Below are 23,554 nucleotides of genomic sequence, written 5' to 3' on the forward strand. Positions count from 1 at the left end.
CTTCTGTTTCATTTATTCAACAAGAGCCCCTTCTAGTGGTCAGAATGATGTAGCCCTGAGTGTTTACCGGGCATGTCACTTAACTAGGTACAACTCTGATCTCTGGTTCTCTGAGTTTGTCCTGGTCCTACAGAAACCACCTACAGTGCACTGAATCATGACACTATTATCAGACTGCCCCACTAGTAGGAATCAGGTCCATGGAAATTGTGAAAGGAAACAGGGTTTCAATTACTTGCAGGTTTTTAATATCAGTGCTAGAGCTGAAACTGATTTGCATAATAATGACTCAAGACTTCCCCAATGAGTCAGACGTCACTGTTAACTCTACCTCTTCCATGTATCATAACTTTCACTATGAGTTACACCTATCTCTTCTGCGTTTGCACCTCACGGCGGCAGGCACACAGTTGTTTGCAGTACTACAATGTCTGTTGCATATCTTTTAACTTGTTTTCTGATCCTCTTGTCAAGTCAAGGTCATTTTAGTCTGTGTTGCTGATGTTTGAATAGCCAGAGGCCATGCTTTGGGTTAAAGCCGTCTCTGCCAGAGTTCTGTAGACACACCTTCAGTCTAGTCGCATTGCTTTTTTGATAATATGAGCATTTGTTTATCTCTTTCCTATTTGCCATTATGTGGAGGAAGTGACATATTATCTATGGAAAGTGATAGCATTACAAAATAAAAACTGCGCCACGTGTTTGCAGAATTCTCCAAAATGGCGGCGACTCATTCATTGTGGGGCGCGCACAGTACCAGCAGAATATTAGTTGTTGTGAAATGTCTCTCCTGTACTTCCACTCCCTTTTTATCAGTATAAAGATCTGAAATCTTGAACTGTTATTTTCCGTTCAAAGCATTGTTTGTGACGTTGTAAGTTTAAAATTCCTTGTGAAAGAAAAAACATACCTACCGAGATTGTTTCCTACATCTAGTGATGCAGACTATTTCCATATGCTATTGTGCTTATACAGTAAGCTGTCCCTTCCGGACATTGTAATCTCTTCAACGTCTCTTCAACATCAGTAAAGATTTGCACTGTAGATGACTGTGGTAATTGTCTTCCTCCTTCCTCTACAGCCTGTTGGGGCGGAGAGAAAACCAAGAATAAAGCTTGTGCAAACCTCAGAACAGGAAATGCTTACAGATACTGTGTAGATGTGAAAGAGGAATCTACAAGGATCTTATGCGTGGAGTAGATGTCCATGATCCCCAATGATGATACAAACGGGGGGTTCCATATCCTTCACCCAGACTGTATCTACTGTAGAATCACACTTCAATATAGACGGTAGATACAGTTTAATGACAAACGTATTCAAACATGTAGAATATTGTTTTTGTGTGTTAGATGTCTAACTTTACTTGTGTAGGTTTTCTTCCACAGACGTCTACGTGGCTTGCTGAACTTTGTCAACACAAAAACACTACACATACACACAATGTGATTGATGTCAGCTACTCCTGCATCACCCTCCTGGACTGTGTCAATGTAGACCACACTGCCATAAGTGATTTGTCTGTGAGTATGGCTATTTATCACTGCAGTTTAGGTTTATGTACAGTTACCTTGTAAACTACAATACCAGGGGGAAAAACATTCCAAATGTAAACTATGTTATTATAAGAAGTAAATATATTGATGTTATCTCATTTCTGAATCAGGAGCATTGGACCTGTACCATTTTCTCTGGTGCATCAGGTGAGATGTGTATATTGCTTTTCAAGTTTGAGGACACGTGTCTTCTTGTTATTTGTATTTTTTTTCACATATACAGTGCCTTCGGAAAGTATTCAGACTCCTTGACTCTTTCCACATTTGTTACGTTACAGCCTTCTTCTAAAATGTATTAAATAGTTGTTTTCCCTCATCAGTCTACACACAATACCCCATAATGACAAAGCAAAAACAGCTGTTTAGACATTATTGCAAATGTTTTAAAAATCTTAAACTGAAAAATGACATTTACATAAGTATTCAGACTGTTTATGCTACAAGCTTGGCACACCTGTATTTGGGGAGTTTTTCCCATTCCTGCGTTGTCTTGGCTGTGTGCTTAGTGTATTTGTCCATTTGGAAGGTGAACCTTCGTCCCCAGTTTGAGGTCCTGAGCGCTCTGGAGCAGGTTTTCATCAAGGATCTCTCCGTACTTTTCCCCATTCATCTTTTCCTCAACCCTGACTAGTCTCCCAGTCCCTGCCTCTGAAAAACATCCCCACAGCATGATGCTGCCACTACCATGCCTCACCGTAGGGATGGTGCCAGGTTTCCTCCAGATGTGACGCTTGGCATTCAGGCCAAAGAGCTCAATCTTCGTTTCATTGGAACAGAGAATCTTGGTAGAGTGGCTTCAGTCTTGCAACTCTACCATAAAGGCCTGATTGGTGGAGTGCTGCAGAGATGGTTGTCCTTTCTTTAAGGTTCTCCCATCTCCACAGCGGAACTCTGGAGCTCTGTCAGAGTGACCATCAGATTCTTGGCCACCTCCCTGACCCGGGCAGCCAGCTCTAGGAAGAGTCTTGGTGGTTCCAAACTTCTTCCATCTAAGATTGATTGAGGCCACTGTGTTCTTGGGGACGTTCAATGCTGCAGAAATGTTTTGGTACCCTTCCCCACATCTGTGCCTTGACACAATCCTGTCTCAGAGGTCTACGGAAAATTCCTTCGACCTCAAGGCTTGTTTTCTGCTCTGATATGCACTTTCAACTGTGAGACCGTAGATAGACAGGTGTGTGCCATTTCTAAATTATGTCCAATCAATTGAATTTAACACAGGTGGACTCAACTCAAATCAGATGTATTGGCCACAAATAAACAGCAAAACTGGTTTTAAAAAACTCTTCCCTATTTGACCTAGATATTTTGTGTGTATGTACTGATATGTTGGCTATATGTGCCTTTATGTGCCTTTTTAAATGTGTGTAGTTCTGTCCTTGAGCTGTTCTTGTTTATTCATGTTCTGTATTATGTCACTCATGCTGCCAAACTTACCCTCGTAAAACTGACCATCCTAAAGCCCCATACACTACCCACCATTGCGACCTGTACGCGACCTGTTGGTTGGCCCTCGCTTCATACTCGTCGTCAAACCCACTGGCTACAGGTTATCTACGAGTCTCTGCTAGGTAAAGCCCCACCTTATCACAGCTCACTGGTCACCATAGCAGCACGCGCACCAGCAGGTATATCCCACTGGTCACCCCAAAGCCAATTCCTCCTTTGGTTGTCTTTCCTTCCAGTTCTCTCTCTCTCTCTCTCTCTCTCTCTCTCTCTCTCTCTCTCTCTCTCCTCTCTCTCTCTCTCTCTCTCTCTCTCTCTCTCTCTCTCTCTCTCTCTCTCTCTCTCTCTCTCTCTCTCTCTCTCTCTCTCTCTCTCTCTCTCTCTCTCTCTCTCTCTCTCTCTCTCTCTCTCTCTCTCTCTCTCTCTCTCTCTCTCTCTCTCTCTCTCTCTCTCTCTCTCTCTCTCTCTCTCTCTCTCTCTCTCTCTCTCTCTCTCTCTCTCTCTCTCTCTCTCTCTCTCTCTCTCTCTCTCTCTCTCTCTCTCTCTCTCTCTCTCTCTCTCTCTCTCTCTCTCTCTCACACACACACACACACACATTCAGGCTCTCACACATACACACACATTCAGGCACTCACACATACACACACGCACACAAGTCCAGGCTCATGATCTTTCAGGTAACATGTGTATGATTTGTGTGATGTCTGTAACTCAACATTAATGTATTCTCTGAACTGCCTAAGTGTTCTATTGTCATGAACCTTCAGGTAACATTTGATATAGATGTCTTGTCTATACATCCCAGTCACATGGCAAGGATGTCCCCTGAGACATATTACATTACAGTACCTAAGTGACAGAGGCTGGGGGTTGTTCTAATTGCTCCTCCCAGATGAAATGCCTGTAATCCATGTTAGTGACCGAAGAGCGAGAGGTGATCCAGGGAAAATAAATGAACCATGTTTGAAACCCTGTTTCCTGATCCAGCCTGTATCTTACTCCCTATGTATCCAAGCCAGAACAATGGGGCTTCAGGTTATATTGCTATTGATATAGAAACTCCACCCTTCTTCGACAGGCGAGTCAGTCGTCTGCAAGATATGAACATGGAGAACATTTGTACCCCACACAAACAAGATCCTTTCATTCTTATCCATGTAATAATCTCACTGTAAGCGGCCAAGGAGGGAAAGGTATGCTAAAAGAGAGGAACAAGAAGCTAATGGTCCATGGGGGAACAGAGACTGAATCCTGGCAGAAACGACTTGCTGAACCCCCTCTGGTGAATGGCACCATGATGCCAGGTCAACTTCACCAGATGATGAAGCCATTGACAGATCCTCTTTATTTATTGGATGATAATCTAACTACCTTCATAACTGATCTCTTAGGTCGGATTAGCCTCTGTCTCTATACTGTAGGTCAGTGGTTCCCAACCTTTTCGGTTACTGTACCACCAACTGAATTTTGATCTTGCTATTCTCAAGTACAGTAGACCCTGTGGATAGGCCAGGTACCCCCAGCGTTCCTAGTACCCATGGTTTTTAATTTTATTTTTTAACCTTTATTTAACTAGGCAAGTCAGTTAAATATTTTCAATGATGGCCTAGGAACAGTGGGTTAATTGCCTTGTTCAGGGACAGAACGACAGATTTGTACAGCTTGGGGAGTTGAACTTGCAACCTTTACGGTTACTAGTCCAATGCGCTACCATTAGGCTACGCTGCCGCCCCAGCTGTGGTTGGGAACCACAGCTGTAGGTGACCGTGCTGGGGTGGGGGAGGGTGTTGTGAATCTGAACCCTGATGATGTCTGTCATTGCTCCTACAGCACTAATGGCCAAACTGACGACCTGTAATGGCCTGTCTGACAGGTGAGATTGTGTCTGTTTCTCCATCTATTGCTAACTGTGTGCTCTTTACAGTGAAATTGGAAAGATTGTAGGAGAGACTTATGGAAAATAATAGGCATACCATGTTTGAGGTCATGTTTACTGATCCAGCCTGTGTCCTCTAGCTAGAAGCATTCATCACCTTGGGTCAGAAGAGACCACTGCTCTGGTGGATAAGCAGGCCTTGGACAAGGACCAAGTCACCAAACGTCTTTAGTTAATAGGTAGTACTGTGAGTGTTCATTCAGTTTTCCACTATTTGCTGGTGAACTGGTAACTTGCTAACTGAATTATGGGTTTGGTTGTTTTCATGCTCAGCATTTGTTTCCAAAAGACAAAGGAACTAATGACATGGAGTCAAGCAGAGGAGATATTAAGTATAAGATATTTTGTTAAAGAATATTACATGAGTGCCTCCCGAGTGGTGCAGCGGTCTAAGGCACTAAGGGTTCAATCCGCGACCGAGAGTCCCATGAGGCGGCCTTTCAGGTAAAATTATAACATGATTTGTGTGATGTCTGTAACTCAACATGAATATATTCTCTGAACTGCCTAAGTGTTCTATTGTCATGAACCTTCAGGTAACATTTGATATAGATGTCTTGTCTATACATCCCAGTCACATGGCAAGGATGTCCTCTGGTTTTAGACTTACAGTATTATATTACAGTACATAAGACACAGGGGTTGGAGGTCGTTCTAATACCACACTGGTTCATTAGGCTGTTGTTGCTTGTGGATGTGTAAAGTGAACCATCAACATTTGAATGATATGACACAACTTCTAACCAAGTCATTTCAAACCTTTTCTACGTTTCCATTGCCAACTGAACAGAATACATGTTCCTTGCTGTTAAACAGTGTCCATCTAGCTCCCCATCTTTATAAATGACAACTTTGAAGAATAAAAGGCCCCAAAAAATACACATAATGTTTATTCTGTGCGTCATAGTGTACGTACCGTACCATAGCTCCTCCTCTGCTTATATAAACAACCAGGAAATGCCTTTACTTTCTTTTCAATTTCACTAGGCCTGGAGGTAGATGTGTCATCTCAGAACTGAACATGTTTTTGTTTGAAGTGGTTTTTTTGGTTGCTGTTTTGGAAGTCTATCCAACCTACGCTGTCGAGAATCAAGGTAAAATACCAAATTATTGTAGAATGAATTTCAAAGTTTCCCTATTTCTCCCGGAAGACTGATACTTCTGCTAAATAAACTGCATCAGGGCTGGGCCCTCAGAGAAGCCAGACCTGTTTGAGCGCTAGTCCTCTTCTTACACAAACTTTTTCTATTGTTCTTATTTATTGGATCGAGATCTCAAACCTAGTCTCTATCTATATTCCATTTAGTTTCGGTCTAAAGGAATTTGTAAGTGTTTTTTGTAATAATGCACATAACGTTGTCCTAAATAAAACTTCCTTGACATCCTTAGCATGTACTTCGGTGGAAATTGATTGTGGAAAATTGAAGACCAGTGATGGTAGATACGTGTATCTATACAACATTTCAGGTGTATCTGACATTGCAGTGTACAACAATGCAGGGGTAAGTTCATCTGTGTTTTAGTTCATCTATACAGGAAGTAACTACTGCAGGAGAGCAGTGGATGCAATCCGCACACAGAATTACTTTACTTCAAAAAATACCACTACAGTCAGGGCTTTCGGAAAGTATTCAGACCCCTTGACTTTTTCATTGTGTGTAGATTGATGAGGGGGAAAAAAACAATTTAATCAATTTTAGAATAAGGCTGTAATGTAACAAAATGTGGAAAAAGTGAAGGGGTCTGAATACCTTCCGAATGCACTGTACATTCCTTATTGATCATTTGACTTGTCTTTTTCCAACTTGAAATTGTTTTTTGTCTGTCTTTCCCACAGACTGCCATTGCCAACAGTGGAGGGGACAAGCCAATGGAATTTGATAAGAATGAGGTGGTAACGATGAACAACAGTTCAGTCACCCTCTATAAATGCCAACATCTGACAATGAACATAATTTACATTGATTCTACACAGGTGAGCTCTGTAATTTCACATTATTTAGAGGTTGATTATAACAACTTACACATTTGTCTTTTTATTTCTGGGTTTAATCCTGTATTATTAGGATGCAACTGATGAAACAATATCCCTCCCCATTCCCTCTTAGCAGAAGACTGGAACTGAGTCTAATGGTAAAGATCCCTCAGTTAAGGAGAGATGTTCCCATTACATTGTCACAGGTAGATAGTTGACATTACTCTTTTCCATCAATTTCAATTATCTTTCAAGGGCACATAGAGAAAAGCACATAAATCATATTCATTCATTTTGAATACTATACACCTTTTAACCTCTTTCTGGCCTTTGTAGAGATGAGGAATGAGGTTGTGACAATTGCATCTTTGAATTCAACCATCATCCCAGGTGAGTACCAATGTCAATCCCTTGAGAATTTGTTTTTGATGTTTTTATTTTCTGGAAGCCTGGAAATTAAATTAAGGGAAAGACGACATAACACATTAATCTGTGTTGTTCAGTATTTTGATTGATTATGTCATGGAAATGACTTTATTCTCTCTAATTCCACCATTATAGATGGAGACCATCCTGATAGAAACCGTGGTGACACTAGTTTATCCTGGAAAATCATTGGTGAGTTTTTACGCAAATCTGTCACCACAGCTTCCTCTGTATGAGAAAATGACAAGTAAATCTGACCTCAGAATTATGTTACCAAGATCAACTACAGTTAGAAGGCTGTTTTAAAACCTTTTCATTTGTGTGAATATGTCAATATCTGATGACTACATTTTGTTTTTCAGTTGGTGTTGTTGCTCTCGTGCTGGTCATTGCTGGTTTGCGCTTTTTTTTGTGTGTGCAAACCTTGGAGAGACAAACAGTGGTGAGTATCCTATATAACTGTTTATAACAGCTTTATAACTCTTTTTGTCTTTAAGTCAATTAGAATTGTTGCAGAGGGTTTATGTTAGTTATGAGACTAGTTCTCTCTGTCTTACTACTACGGTTTAAAGTCAGACCAATGGGGTCCTAGCAGGTCACAAACAATATGAGAACAGTCTGGAACTTGCAGGCCACTTACAAACTACAGTCTTGTTGGCCATTTTGTCAAGTTACTGTTGTTTATCAAACATTATCCTTAATTTCTTATTAATGTAATAATCTCATCTTTAGCAACCAAGGCCACAGAGATGTGGAAGCGGGTCAGGGCATTCCAGAACCAAACTCCATTCCTCTGATGCAGAATGAGCAACGTGATGCCAGGTAAACCTTTCCACATCACTTTATTGATCTGTAATCAACCACTGAATGATAGTCTCTCTTGTCTTCAGCTGTTGCTATGGGTTATATTCATTTCTGTCTCTATAGAACAGGGCTCTCCAACCCTGATCCTGGAGAGCTACTGTCCTGTAGGTTTTCACTCCAACCCTAATCTACTGTAGCACACCTGATTCTAATAATTAGCTCAGGGACGGGAAACAGGCGGCCTGCTGACCCCCGTTTTACTGTTGACAGCTAGAATAGTAGAATACACAAGGTACAATTTCAAAATGTGGTTGTTCATCAGCAATTTTTCTCTTGTTATGTCAGTCACTGACAGTCGCTCAATTAGCTCATGTCAGCAAACAATTATTTAGATTGGTAAATGTATTTAACCAGCTACCTAAACCTGTAGAAATCATCATCAAATTTATGACTGGGGGGGACTCATTGACTTTGTAAGTCACTCTCACTTAGAAATCATATTGACATGCAAACATTTCTCTCCACCCTATGGCAAAATGTGTAGAATTGCAGTAAATTAGCTGTAAAACTGCTGTTTTTTGACTGGCAAAATGAATAGAATAGCCTGAAATGACTGCTTAGGGCCGGCACTGACTGCATGTGTGGGTATGAATGTGGGTACACAGAACCACTAGCCACTGCAACCCCTCATAATGAGTTCGGAAAGCCCTGCTATAGAAGGCGAAGGAAGAATTACTCAATAGATCTGCATGGCATTTCAAATACCAGTAATGTCTATTGGCAAGCAACAACATTCAGCAAAGACCCTGCCTTTAGAACCCTGCCAAGGCAAGACATAACATATTCAAGCCAGAAGGACAACTGGTGTATTTTTGACTGTGGTCTAATGTATCAAAGAATATTTATAGAGCTGTTATCTTCCGAATAAACTCTTAAAGACCTAGTAATATTTTACATCAATAGCAGTCAGTATTAATCGTCATCTTAATTCAGTCTCATCTGAAAGTTGTAAATTCTTGGTTATCTGCACGAACCCTGGCTAACACGTTGAATCAGCAATACAAAATTGGGTTTAATTATTTATTTACTAAATACCTAACTAATCACACAGAATTACACATACACAGAATTAAATCATAACTTGATTACAAATTACTTAATGAAGGAAAACAGAACAGATGTGACAGCTTGTTACACAAAAGAAAAGGGGCTGGGTTTGAGTGAACGAGCGGGAAGACTGAGGGACAAAGGAAGAAGCTGTGCTATCGTAAATACAGTATCTTATGCATTCTAAATAAATAAATATTTACTCTGAGCTGTTCTTCGGTAGGTTGGTGGTAGATGGAAGGCCGTGTTGCCAAACCGAATCCTTTGTCCTTTGAAGAATGTCTCTGGTGGTCAATTGGAAACGTTGTAGTAACGTCGTTGTGTGATAGACGGGATACTCTGTCTGTTCCTTCCTAACCCTCGTTTGCATCTGCTGTTGCTAACTTAACGGCTCGGAGGTATCACTTCTGTAGTGAATAAGAGTTCAAAGTTCATACCATTCGCAACCAAAGCTCACGCTGATGTTGGTTTCGTTTTGTAGTTATTATCTGAACCATTCTGACATCGGACCGTCGTCCTCACTTCCTCGGAACAGGAGGTTACATTGTCGTCAAGGCTTTATATAGGAAGGGAGAAAAGGGCGTGTTTGAAAAGTTTTATAGCCCATGTCCCTTCAGCGGGCCACTGATTGAGCAGAGCCCTAATCTTATGAAAACCCAAATCTCACATTTTAGAAGCTAAAATCACATTTCATCCCATCACGAATAATTTCATATTCAAACATTTAAATTGAACAACAATTCCATGGGAATCCGATAACTCTGATGTGTAGACTTTCCACTTTAGAGTTTGTCATTTTATCATTGATGAGAACGTCTCAGATGACAATCGAACTGACATCATATTCATGAAGTACCACCGCATATGTTCAATTGGTCGGATTACCAGAATATAGTTCATTTCCACCTTCTGATGTTCCCAGAATCTCTATGTTAACCAAAGGATTTTTCAAATGTAACATCAGTAGGGTAGAGAGAGGAAAAAGGGGGGAAGAGGTATTTATGACTGTCATAAACCTACCCCCCAGGCCAACGTCATGACAATGTTTTATCACAGAGACATCAGAAAGCCTGATGACGGTGAGACTGTTGAAGCTGTGGTTGTTCTCAGGTTAGTTAGAATACCTCTAGTACATCTCTATAGTCTACTCTGTCCTGGATCAGTTTGCCTTGCTTTTCCATTCAGTCATGCTCATCATAATCTCACTTTTAGTGACCAAGGAGGTGAGCCAGGAGAGGAGAGCAGGCAGCCCATGGACAATGAAGAGACAGGCGCTGACAACCCTCTGCTGAATGGAGATGCCAGGTAAACTGTACCACATGACTAATCACCTGCCAGTCCTCTGTAATGTAGGCTATGGATATGGAGAACATTTGTATCCTTCCCAGTCGAGATACTTAAATCCTTATCAATGTAATAATCTCAACTTTAGCGACCAAGGAGAGAAAAGAGTTCTAGGAATGGAGGATGGAAAGCCGTCAGACAATGACAGAGCAGACACTGAAACCTGTCAGAAGACACATGCTGATTCCCCTCCACTGAATGTACCCAAGGTTGTCAGGTAAATTCTCCACATGAGGACTCCTTTGGTAGATCTTCATTATCTGTTGAATGAGAATCTAATTTCTCCCTTCAGAATTGATCTCATGGATCATGTTAGTCTCTGCCTCTATGGAAGACAGTGTTGTTTCTTGTCGATCAAGAGTTTTAATCCTGATGATATCCATGTTATTGCTCCCACAGGGTTAACAGCCAGACTGATGACCCACAGCTTCTTGGTCAACCTCAGAGCAATGGACACGTGCCATATAGAAGGTGAGAATGTGTATTTATCTGTGTGTAAAGTTGCATGGGATGGTAGAGGAGGTTAAATAACTGGTTGAGGTCATGTTTCCTGATCCAGTCTGTATCTTACTCCACAGGGAATCACACCTGACCAATGGGGCTCCAGGTCAGGGTGCTGGTGAGACTTCACCCCTCCTCTGCAGGTGAGTCACTCCTCTTTCATTTAGGCCATGAACATGTAGACCATGTGTACCCCTCTCCAACAGATCCTTATTCTTATCCATGTAATAATCACCCTTAGAATCCCAGGAGAGGAAGGCGTGCTAGAAGGGCAGGACAGGAAGTCAGCAGACAGTGGGGGAACAGACCCTGAATCCTGTCAGAAGACACATGCTGAACCCCCTCTAGTGAATGGACACCATGATGTCAGGTAAGCTTGATTACATATTGATACATCCACAACTTATTGGGTATAATGCCACTCACCCCATTTTCCCACGGTTCATGTCAGCCTCTGTCTCTTTAGGGGACAGTATTATGGTGGATCATGAATGTGAATGTTGATGTCTTATTACTCCAACAGGGTTAACGATGAGACTAAGGAAGCGACTCCTGGTGCACAGAGTCCAGGACCTCTTCAGATGAATGGAGGTCATCCCATGTCTAACAGAGCTGCAGAGGAGACCACTGCTCTATTGGACAAACAGGCCTTGGACAAGGACCAAGTCACCAAACCTCATGAGTTAATAGTAAGTACTGTTAATGTCCTCTGACAACTGGTGAACTGTTTGTCTTGGTATCTAAAATGACGGGGCTCCTTTTCTTTTTGCTCCAACATATTTGTAACTCTTGTGTTTTTCCCAAGGACAAAGGACCTAATGACATGGAGTCAAGAAGAGGAGAACTGTAACAAACGGTGGACGTTTGTATAACAAAAGAAAACCTAACACCATATGATAAGACACAGTAATACTGTATATAATATACATATTATAAGATACACATTTGTGACTTGCTTTATCATAATCAGTCATGTCAACCCCAAGGCACATTCTGAAAAGTGTATTTTTCTGATTTTCTATAATCCAAACAGTTTATTAAGTTAATTCTCTATGTGACAGCTGTAACCTGGATAAGTTAGGAAATGTGTTCTAGTGATATCAGTTGAAATTCCAAAACGGACCAAGACTTTTAGATAATAATAATTTAGATAAGTTACCTACACGTTTAATTACTATTATCTGAAAATGAGTGTGCGACATATGACTGATTATGATACAACAAGTCACATTTTAGCTATACAACATTATATATCAAATTCTATGAAAGTATGATAAGATCATACACTAGTATTGTATACTATACATACAAGCAATTATATATATATATAACATACACCTGAAAAGATGCTTAAAACGTTAACCTCTCTAGTATAGACATATCCAAGGTCATGAGGTCTCAATGTCTTGTGGAAATGTCAAATAGCTAAACAATGACTAGACGTTATTTAGAGTAGGCCTCATTATCACAGGGCCCAGTCTAAGAAGCTCTATTTTACCAAAGCAATTATTCATTATTTCTGAATTGAGAGTTAGCATGTCAGTTAAAATAACTTGCATAATTTGTCCCATTTAACACATGAAATCCTACTTTCAGTAAAGAACGTTGATGTTCCATTTTAGACTCTAGATGATATTACATCAGACTTATTTAAATCACTGTATTCATAGGAAATCATGATTGGTCAGTTCAAACAGGAAACACTTCATATGGATGTTCTCTTTATAATGCATTATAGGAGCATTAATAACACCTTCTATGCATAATGCATCAGGATGCACAACATAGGTGCTAATAACTGCTCATGAACATCTATAACTACATAAAGCATTATCACCAGGATGTGTAATGCCTTATGAAGCAAAGTATTACTATGCCAGATGCCACATTAGGATCATTATATTATACATTATGTGCTCATTAAGCTAAAAAGTAGTTAGTAATTGCAAAGTTGCTAATTAGCAAAAATGCTAAAATATCCCGTGATGATATTCGAACACGCAACCTTTGGGTTGTTAGACGTTCACGTTATAAGTCCACCCATCCGAAACCAAAGCATGGATTACTGTCTGAGCTTGTCCATAGACTGTTTACGGGGTAAAGAAAGCAAATGATATTTTGTAATTAGGGTGAACTATCCCTTTAACAGGAGTGCGGAACTCCTACGTGAAGTCGTTACAGTATAGCCCTCTGACACCTTTTCCTAAAGAGACTTTCATGAGGTCATACCACTTAGCTTCATAATCATAAGGCATTATGCTGCCTGCTTAAAATGCTGAAGGAATATAGACATGTATTAGCCATTAGTGCCTATGTCATGCATTATGATGTATATATTCATAGATTAAAAGGTGTTATAAATACATTTGTAACACAGTACGAAGAGGGTATTCATAGGAAGTGTTACCTGCAGTTCTTGCGGAAGGAACTGTACCCCACATCCCCACCTACTAGTGACATTGTGAAAAATACCACAACTTTAGACAGGAATTGTGTAGCTATGTTGACATTTATGTTCACAGTTTCATTAGAATATTTATTTCAGTGTCTGTCAGGTCAAATGACTTAGGCGAATGACATACCCACATACATTGACACCTTATAACCTTAGTGTCTGAAAAGGTTCATTTTCTTCATCTTTTGATTATGTTAATTTGACTTATTTGTAATGTATTTCATGTCATGTATGTGGGTTGGTCCCATACTGTTATGAATGGTTTTCACCTGATGCTTTTATGGTTAGTTACCTTACACATGTATTTAGTTTTATTTATGACTTTTTCATGACCAATTTACACTCAGTGTACAAAACATTAAGAACATGACAGACTGACCAGGTGAATCCAGGGCGAAAGCTATGATCTCTAATTGATGTCCCTTGTTAAATCCACTTCAATCAGTGTAGGGGGAAGGAGACAGGTTAAATCCGTTTTTTTCTAAGCCTTGAGACATGGATTGTGTGTGGGTACCATTCAGAGGGTGAATGGGCATGACAAAAGATTGAACTGCCTTTGAACGGGTAGTAGGTGCCAGGCTCACTGGTTTGAGTGTGTCAAGAACTGCAACGCTGCTGGACTTTTCACTCTCAACAGTTTCCTGTGTGTATCAAGAATGGTCCACCACCCAAAGGACATCCAGCCAACTTGACACAACTCTGGAAAGCTTTGGAGTCGACATGGCCAGCATCCCTGTGGAAAGCTTTGGAGTCGACATGGCCAGCATCCCTGTGGAATGCTTTGGAGTCGACATGGCCAGCATCCCTGTGGAAAGCTTTGGAGTCGACATGGCCAGCATCCCTGTGGAAAGCTTTCGACACCTTGTAGAGTCCATCCCTTGACCAATTCAGGCTGTTCTGAGGGCAAAAGCAGATGTAACTCCATATTAGGAAGGTGTTCCTAATGTTTGTACACTGTGTATAGTACTATTCATTTTGACTGTTGGATTGATATGATCTGCTCATACATTGCCATACAAGTGAGTGAGTTAAGACTATTGTTTAATGAACGACTCAGGTCTGATGGATACACTTGTCCCTCATACTCTTGTATTATTTGTATGAACAAACCTCCACATCATTGTCATATCTACTTTTTAGGAAGGCTGTTCTGCAGAGTTTTGTGTATGGTCACAACTTGTTTTATTTAATACATGAACATTTGAGTAATTTAGCGGATGCTCTTATGCAGAGTGACTTACAGGAGCAATTCAAGTTTAGTGCTTTGCTCAAAGGTACCTCGACAGACCAAGTCGGCTCGGGGATTCAAACCAGTGACTTTTCAGTGACTGGTACAACGCTTATTAATATTATGATGAGTTGCTTTCCTTTTATCATTAAAACATTCCTTTCTAGCTTGTGGTCATGTTTTCTTCAAATGAGACACTGGTGGAGAGGGAAAGATCCAACTGATTTATTTAGTCTTGTGTCACTCGTTTTCAGTTTTTCAAGTTTATGCAGACACACACACACACACACGTGCCACACTAATGCTCCTGGTTTCTACAGTAACTGCTCATGTGATCATGTACACAGACTGTATGTCTGTCTTTGTGGGATGTCTGATGTGTTCACCAGTAACATACAGGAGCCAATGATGGTATGGTACAGTATGGTATAGATGATGAGTTCCTGATGTTTTCCTATTTCATCCCACTCTGAAATGTACCACGTGATTGTAATAATGATATTCTCTTCACACCCTCCACTCACTGAGGGTCAGATGTTATAGTCAACCTAGAGTGTTCATCTTTATAAACATGTTAAAAACGCTAACTACTAGTGATCACTTTACCCGCGGAATCATTCGAACAGTTATCTACCATGAGGTAAAGTTATCTACCATGAGGTAAAGTTATCTACCATGAGTTAATGGGGCAGCAGGTAACCTAGTGGAGCATTTGGCCAGTAACCGAAAGGTTGCTGGATCAAATCCCAGAGCTGACAAGGTAAAAATCTGCCGTTCTGCCGCTGAGCAAGGCAGTTAACCCACTGTTCTCCGGGTGCGGAAGACGTGGATGTCGATTAAGGCAGCCCCCCCCACATTTCAGTTGAAGGCATCAGTTGTACAACTGACTAGGTATCCCCCTTTTCCCTACAGTTCAACAAAACCATGTGCTTCATTCCTACAGTACAACAACAGCCCCGTCTAGTGGTCAGAAGTGTTGTGTGCAGGACCCTGAGTTTTTACTGACCTTGTGACCTTCCAGACAGGTCATGTGGGCAGGAGACAGGTAATATGGACCTGGTAATGAGTTCTGCACTTCAGACACATCGCAGTGCACCACCTACAGTGCAATAAAGCACTATTATCCGACTGCCCCACCAGTAGGAATCAGGTCAAGTTGTCATTCAACTGGAGGCTTTACATGGGGAAAGGAACATTTATTGAAAATATTATAACGTTTTAATATCAATGCCTTAAGTTGTATACAAAAAAATCTAGTTTAATTGTCACAAAACGTTAAATTATTTATCCAAAAACCAGATGTGTTTGTTGTTGCTTCTCCTTATGATGTAACTTCCTGTTACGGCTTTCTAGTGGGTGGTGATGAATGAGAGTCGGACCAAACTGCAGCGTGTCGATTGCGATCCATGTTTATTTAAACAAACGTAAAACACGAACTAAACACGAACACTACAAAAACAATAAACGAAACGAAAACCGAAAACAGCCTATACTTTTGTCAACTAACATAAACAAGGACATCAAGACAAATAGGACAATCACCCACGACAAACTCAAAGAATATGGCTGCCTAAATATGGTTCCCAATCAGAGACAACGATAAGCACCTGCCTCTGATTGAGAATCACTCCAGACAGCCATAGACCTTGCTAGATAACCCCACTAGCTACAATCCCAAATATATACACACCAAAACCCCAAGACAAAACACACCACAATACAAAAACTCCATGCCACACCCTGGCCTGACCCAATACATAAAGATAAACACAAAATACTTTGACCAGGGCGTGACACTTCCGCTCAACAAGAGAAAGAATGTCCTTCCCACCTTGGTTTGCTTTGCACCGACAGACTGGAACTCAACACGCAGCACACAGTAGTTTGTAATTAGAGGCCACCATGTTTATTTCTTATCTGTTTAGTTTATTATTGACAATCCTGTTAATTCATATTTCTTCTGGGTGAAGCTGACATTTCATGTCTTAGTCACCCCAATTCCTGACACATATTTACAGTAGTGTAGTTGGTTTAGTTTTTTCGATGTCTTGAGTGTTTGCTTATCTCTCAGCTATTTGCCATTCTCAGGAAAGAGAGATTGCAAAATATATATCTGTAGGCTGTTGGAGTGGAGAAGAAACCAAGAATGTTAGTTGTACAAGCCTCCGAACTGGAAATGCGTACAAATACTGTGTAAAGGAGAAGGAGAATCCTATATGTGAGCAGTGGCAATCAGTGGTTTCCAATAAGGTAAGATATCTGTTTATTGTATCTCACAAGACTCTCGTGACTACAACTACATATGATGTACAACTTTCAAACTGAGGATTCAATATGACTCACAGGCTTCACTATCAGACTACTGTAGAATCAGAAATGTGACTGTCTTTCACACTTTAGGGGAGGCAGGAAGCGTAGTGGTTAGAGTGTTTGGCTAGTAACTTAAAGGTTGCTGGATTAAATCCCCAAGCTGACAAGGTGAAAATCTGTTGTTCTTAACTGACTTGCAATGTTAAATAGATAAAAAATACAGACAGTAGATACAGTTTAATGACAAATGTATTCAGACATGTAGAATATTGTTTATGTGTGTTACAACTTTACTTTTGTAGTTTTTTCTTCCACAGACGTCTACGTGGCTTGCTGAACTTTGTCAACAGAAAAACACTACACATACACACAATGTGATTGATGTCAGCTACTCCTGCATCACCCTCCTGGACTGTGTCAATGTAGACCACACTGCCATAAGTGATTTGACTGTGAGTATGGCTATTTATCACTGCAGTTTAGGTTTATGTACAGTAAACTACTGTAGTAAACTACAATACCAGAGGTATTGAAAATGGCCTATTCTACATCCAAACCAATTCCATACATATATTATTTAGCATACTGTATGTAAAAACAATGTTAAATGAAGTATAGTCTGATGGGTGAGAATAGTAGCATCATGCCCAGCCTGTGTAGTCTATAAAGCAAGAAACAGTAGTTAGATTTTTCGGTGACTTTTCAAATCGTAGTCACATGCATCATGTAGCCTGTATGTTTTGAGAAGCTTTTCTTTTCTGGATTGATATTCTTTCTGTATTTATCTCAGTCTTGTCAGACATTTTGTAAAGTTACTGTTGTTTATCAAACATGATCATCATTTCTTATTAATGTAATAATCTCATCTTTCCACATCACTTTATTGATCTGTAATCGACCACTGAATGATAGTCTCTCTTGTCTTCAGCTGTTGCTATGGGTTATATAAGTTTCTGTCTCTATAGAACAGGGCTCTCCAACCCTGTTTCTGGAGAACTACTGTCCTGTAGGTTTTCACTCCAACCCTTATCTAGCACATCTGATTCTAATAATTAGCTCAGGGACGAGAAACTGGCGGCCTGCTGACCCCCGTTTTACTGTTGACAGCTAGAATAGTAGAATACACAAGATACAATTTCGAAATTTAGTTGTGTCAGTCATTGAAAATCACTCAATCACTCAATTTTTTGATTGGTAAATAAATCTGACCAGCTACGTAAACTTGTAGTAAACATCGTCAAATTGCTGACGGGGGGGGGCGGCATTGATTTTGTAAGTCACTGTCACTTAGATATCATATTGACATGCATACATTTCTCTCCACCCTATGGCAAAATGAGTAGAATTGCATGCAATTAGTTATAAAATTGCAAATCTTCTCTCCGCCATATGGCAAAATGTGATGAATTGCAGCAAACTTGCTTTAAATCTCAAATCAAATCAAATTGTATTTGTCACATAAACATGGTTAGCAGATGTTAATGCGAGTGTAGCAAAATGCTTGTGCTTCTAGTTCCAACTATGCAGTAATAACCAACGAGTAATCTAACCTAACAATTTCACAACAGCTACCTTATACACACAAGTGTAAAGGGATAAAGAATATGTACATAAAGATATATGAATGAGTGACGGTACAGAGCGGCATAGGCAAGATGCAGTAGATGGTATCGAGTACTGTATATACATATGAGATGAGTAATGTAGGGTCTGTAAACATTATATTAAGTGGCATTGTATAAAGTGGCTAGTGACACATTTTTTACATCAATTTTTCCATTTATTAAAGTGGCTGGAGTTGAGTCAGTATGTTGGAAGCAACCACTCAATGATAGTGGTGGCTGTTTAACAGTCTGATGGCCTTGAGATAGAAGCTGTTTTTCAGTCTCTCGGTCCCTGCTTTGATGCACCTGTACTGACCTCGCCTTCTGGATGAAAGCGGGTGAACAGGCAGTGGCTTGGGTGGTTGTTGTCCTTGATGATCTTTATGGCCTTCCTGTGACATCGGGTGGTGTAGGTGTCATGGAGGGCAGGTAGTTTGCCCCTGGTGATGCATTGTGCAGACCTCACTACCCTCTGGAGAGCCTTACGGTTGTGGGCGGAGCAGTTGCCGTACCAGGCGGTGATACAGCCCGACAGGATGCTCTCGATTGTGCATCTGTAAAAGTTTGAGTGCTTTTGGTGACACTGCTGCGCCTTCTTCACCACGCTGTCTGTGTGGGTGGACCAATTCAGTTTGTCCGTGATGTGTACGACGAGGAACTTGAAACATACTACCCTCTCCACTACTGTCCCGTCGATGTGGATAGGGGGGTGCTCCCTCTGCTGCTTCCTGAAGTCCACGATCATCTCCTTTGTTTTGTTGATGTTGAGTGTGAGGTTATTTTCCTTTTCCTCTGCAAAATGTTCTCTAATCCCCATAGCAAAATGTTGCTTAGGGCCGGCTCTGACTGCATGTGTGAGTGTGAATGTGGGTACACAGGAGCCACTGTGGTCCCTCATAATGAATTCAGATTTTTGTGGACCCCATCCAAGTTGCCCATCCCTGAAAGCTGATTAAAAAGCTGCATCAGGTTAGTTACAACGGGGGTTGGAGAGAGAACCCACAGGAGGGTAGCTCTCCAGGAACAGGGTTGAAAAGCCCTGCTACAGAAGGCAAACGAAGAATTACTCAATAGATCTGCATGGCATTTCTAAATACCGGCAATGTCTATTGGCAAGCAACAACTTTCAGCAAAGACACTGCCTTTAGAACCCTGCCCAGGCAAGACATAACATATTCAAGCCAGAAGGGCAACTGGTGTATTTTTGACTGTGGTGTAATGTACCTTAGATGATTCCAGTTGTACCTGTGGGTATCTGACTGAACCTTTGGTACATGTTTTATCACAGAGACATCAGAAAGCCTGATGACGGTGAGACTGTTGAAGCTGTGGTTGTTCTCAGGTTAGTTAGAATACCTCTATTACATCTCTATAGTCTACTCTGTCCTGGATCAGTTTGCCTTGCTTTTCCATTCAGTCATGCTCATCATAATCTCACTTTTAGTGACCAAGGAGGTGAGCCAGGAGAGGAGAGCAGGCAGCCCATGGACAATGAAGAGACAGGCGCTGACAACCCTCTGCTGAATGGAGATGCCAGGTAAACCAGGTAATAATCAGGTATAACCAGGTAATAATCTCAACTTTAGCGACCAAGGAGAGAAAAGAGTTCTAGGAATGGAGGATGGAAAGCCGTCAGACAATGACTGAGCAGACACTGAAACCTGTCAGACACATGCTGATTCCCCTCCACTGAATGTACCCAAGGTTGTCAGGTAAATTCTCCACATGAGGACTCCTTTGGTAGATCTTCATTATCTGTTGAATGACAATCTAATTTCTCCCTTCAGAATTGATCTCATGGATCATGTTAGTCTCTGCCTCTATGGAGGACAGTGTTGTTTCTTGTCGATCAAGAGTTTTAATCCTGATGATATCCCTGTTATTGCTCCCACAGGGTTAACAGCCAGACTGATGACCCACAGCTTCTTGGTCAACCTCAGAGCAATGGACACGTGCCATATAGAAGGTGAGAATGTGTATGTATCTGTGTGTAAAGTTGCATGGGATGGTAGAGGAGGTTAAATAACTGGTTGAGGTCATGTTTCCTGATCCAGTCTGTATCTTACTCCACAGGGAATCACACCTGACCAATGGGGCTCCAGGTCAGGGTGCTGGTGAGACTTCACCCCTCCTCTGCAGGTGAGTCACTCCTGAGTGAGGGGGGGGGCTGTTATCTCTAAAGGGAACAGTATTATGGTGGACAATGAATGTGAATGTTGATGTCTTCTTTCTCCAACAGGGTTAACGATGAGACTCAGGATGCGACTCCTGGTGCACAGAGTCCAGGACCTCTTCAGATGAATGGAGGTCCTCCCATGTCTAACAGAGCTGCAGAGGAGTCTACTGCTCTATTGGACAAACAGGCCTTGGACAAGGACCAAGTCACCAAACCTCCTGAGTTAATAGTAAGTACTGTTAATGTCCTCTGACAACTGGTGAACTGTTTGTCTTGGTATCTAAAATGACGGGGCTCCTTTTCTTTTTGCTCCAACATATTTGTAACTCTTGTGTTTTTCCCAAGGACAAAGGACCTAATGACATGGAATCAAGAAGAGGAGAACTGTAACAAACGGTGGACGTTTGTATAACAAAAGAACCTAACACCATATGATAAGACACAGTAATATATGATATACAGTACTTATTATAAGATACAGTAATATATGATATACAGTACTTATGATAAGATACAGTAATATATGATATACAGTACTCATTATAAAATACAGTAAAATATGATATACAGTACTTATTATAAGATACAGTAATATATGAGATACAATACTTATAAGATACAGTAATATATGAGATACAGTACTTATGATAAGATACACATATGTGACTAGCTTCATCATCGTCAGTCATGTCAACCCCAAGACACATTCTGACCAGTGTGTTTTACTGCACATTGATTTTCAGAAACCTCAACAGTTTATCCAGTTAATTCTCTATGTGACAGCTATAATCTGGATAGGTTAGGAAACGTGTTTAAGTGAAATCAGTTGAAATTCCAAAACAGCCCATTACTTGTAGATAACTAAAATGACAAAATGATTATAATCTGAAAATGAGTGACTTATGACTGATTATGATACAGCATGTCACATATTAGCTATACAACATTATAATGATATGAAAGGATGGTAAGATCATACTTACACTAGTATTGTATACTATACATACAAGCAAATATAAATGACATACTCATGAGAAGATGCATAAAACATAAACCTCTTTAGTAGAGACATTTCCAAGAACATGAGGTCTTAATGTCTTGTGGACATGTCAAATAGCTAAACATTGACCCGGCGCTATTTACACTATGTATACACAAATATATGTAGACACCCCTTCAAATGAGTGGATATGTCTATTTCAGCGACACCCGTTGCTGACAGGTGTATAAAATCGAGCACACATCCATGCAATCTCCATTGACAAACATTGACAGTAGAATGGCCCGTACTGAAGAGCTCAGTGACTTTCAATGTGGCACCGTCATAGGATGCCACCTTTCCAACAAGTCAGTTCATAAAATCTCTGCCCTGCTAGAGCTGCCCTGGTCACCTGTAAGGGCTGCTATTGTGGAGCATCATTGGCTCAGCCATGAAGTGGTAGGCCACACAAGCTCACGGAACGTGACCTCCGTGTGGTGAAACGTGTAAGTCGCAATCGTCCGTCCTCGGTTGCAACACACACTACAGAGTTACAAACTGCGTCTGGAAGCATCGTCAGCACAACTGTTCGTCAGGAGCTTCATGAACTGGGTTTCCATGACCGAACAGCCACACACAAGCCTCAGATCACCATGCGCAATGCCAAGCGTTGGCTGGAGTGGTGTAAAGCTCGCCGCCATTGGACTCTGGAGCAGTGGAAACACATTCTTGCTTCACCATCTGTTAGTCCATCAGACGAATCTGGGTTTGGCGGATGCCAGGAGAACGCTACCTGCCCCAATGCATAGTGCCAACTGTAAAGTTGGGTAGAGGAGGAATAATGGTCTAGGGCTGTTTTTCATGATTCGGGCTAGGCCCCTTAGTTCCAGTGCAGGGAAATCTTAACTCTACAGCATACAATGACATTCTAGATGATTCTGTGCTTCCAACTTTGTGGCAAAAGTTTGGGGAAGGCCCTTTCCTGTCTCAGCATGACAATGCCCCCATGCACAAAGCGAGGTCCATACAGAAATTATTTGTGTGGAAGAACTTGACTGGCCTGCACCCCATCAAACACCTTTGGGATGAATTGGAACGCCGACTGCGAGCCAGGCCTAATCACCCAACATCAGTGCCCGACCTCACTAATGCACTTGTGGCTGAATGGAAGCAAGTCCGTAACTCCGTCTTGCGGGCATAAAGGGATAGTTCACCCAAATTACAAAACAACATTGTTGTTCTTACCCTGTAAGCAGTCTATGGACAAAATAAGAAAGCAATCCAATGCTTTTGTTTATTTACTGTACTTGGTTAGGGAAATGTAAACGTTTTAGCACTTGTGGCACAAATCCAAGTCAATGACCCTGTTAAAAGCATTTTTCTGAAATCATCCTAAAGTGTCAACATTTGATTGTTTAGCTCAATTAAGTCATTCTAAGATGATTTGAACATGAAGCACAAAAACAATGCAAGAAAGGGGATATTGGCTTCACATTACTTGACATTGGATTTGATCTAAAACGTTTGCATTTGAAGACAGTGGTCAGGTTAACAAAACCAAAGCATGGATTGCTGTCTGAGCTTGTCCATAGACTGCTTACAGCTTAAAGAAAGCAAATTATATTTTGTAATTTGGGTGAACTATCCCTTTAACAGGAGTGCGGAACTCCTACGTGAAGTCGTTACAGTATAGCCCTCTGACACCTT

General features: G+C 40.9%; 1 protein-coding gene across 4 annotated transcripts; it reads left to right on the plus strand.

Annotated features, from left to right (window-relative positions):
- The first annotated feature begins 4,726 nt into the window (after positions 1 to 4,726).
- LOC109880120 (uncharacterized) lies at positions 4,727 to 14,944 on the plus strand. 4 transcript variants are annotated; one of them, XM_031834881.1, is made up of 16 exons: positions 4,925 to 6,032; positions 6,328 to 6,440; positions 6,776 to 6,913; positions 7,047 to 7,119; positions 7,250 to 7,303; positions 7,475 to 7,531; positions 7,702 to 7,781; positions 8,072 to 8,161; positions 10,307 to 10,360; positions 10,463 to 10,555; positions 10,683 to 10,811; positions 10,994 to 11,065; positions 11,173 to 11,238; positions 11,337 to 11,465; positions 11,619 to 11,784; positions 11,901 to 14,944. In XM_031834881.1, exons 6-16 carry the CDS (start codon positions 7,475 to 7,477, stop codon positions 11,943 to 11,945), a joined length of 981 nt encoding a protein of 326 aa, XP_031690741.1. In that variant the 5' UTR covers positions 4,925 to 6,032; positions 6,328 to 6,440; positions 6,776 to 6,913; positions 7,047 to 7,119; positions 7,250 to 7,303; the 3' UTR covers positions 11,946 to 14,944. The 4 variants fall into 4 exon arrangements, with proteins under 4 accessions (XP_031690744.1, XP_031690741.1, XP_031690742.1 ...); XM_031834882.1 differs by having other exon boundaries at positions 7,050 to 7,119; XM_031834884.1 differs by lacking the exon at positions 10,683 to 10,811 and having other exon boundaries at positions 4,727 to 6,032.
- The last annotated feature ends 8,610 nt before the right edge of the window (positions 14,945 to 23,554 follow it).

The sequence above is a fragment of the Oncorhynchus kisutch genome, linkage group LG10 (genome assembly GCF_002021735.2).
Source record: "Oncorhynchus kisutch isolate 150728-3 linkage group LG10, Okis_V2, whole genome shotgun sequence".
Lineage (NCBI taxonomy): Eukaryota > Metazoa > Chordata > Actinopteri > Salmoniformes > Salmonidae > Oncorhynchus > Oncorhynchus kisutch.

Coding starts and splice junctions, on each gene's coding strand:
- LOC109880120 (XM_031834881.1), top strand. CDS start 7,475: ATGGAGACCATCCTGATAGAAACCGTGGTGACACTAGTTTATCCTGGA. Junction 10,812..10,993: donor AATGTACCCAAGGTTGTCAG/GTAAATTCTCCA, acceptor TTGCTCCCACAG/GGTTAACAGCCAGACTGATG. Junction 11,066..11,172: donor GGACACGTGCCATATAGAAG/GTGAGAATGTGT, acceptor CTTACTCCACAG/GGAATCACACCTGACCAATG.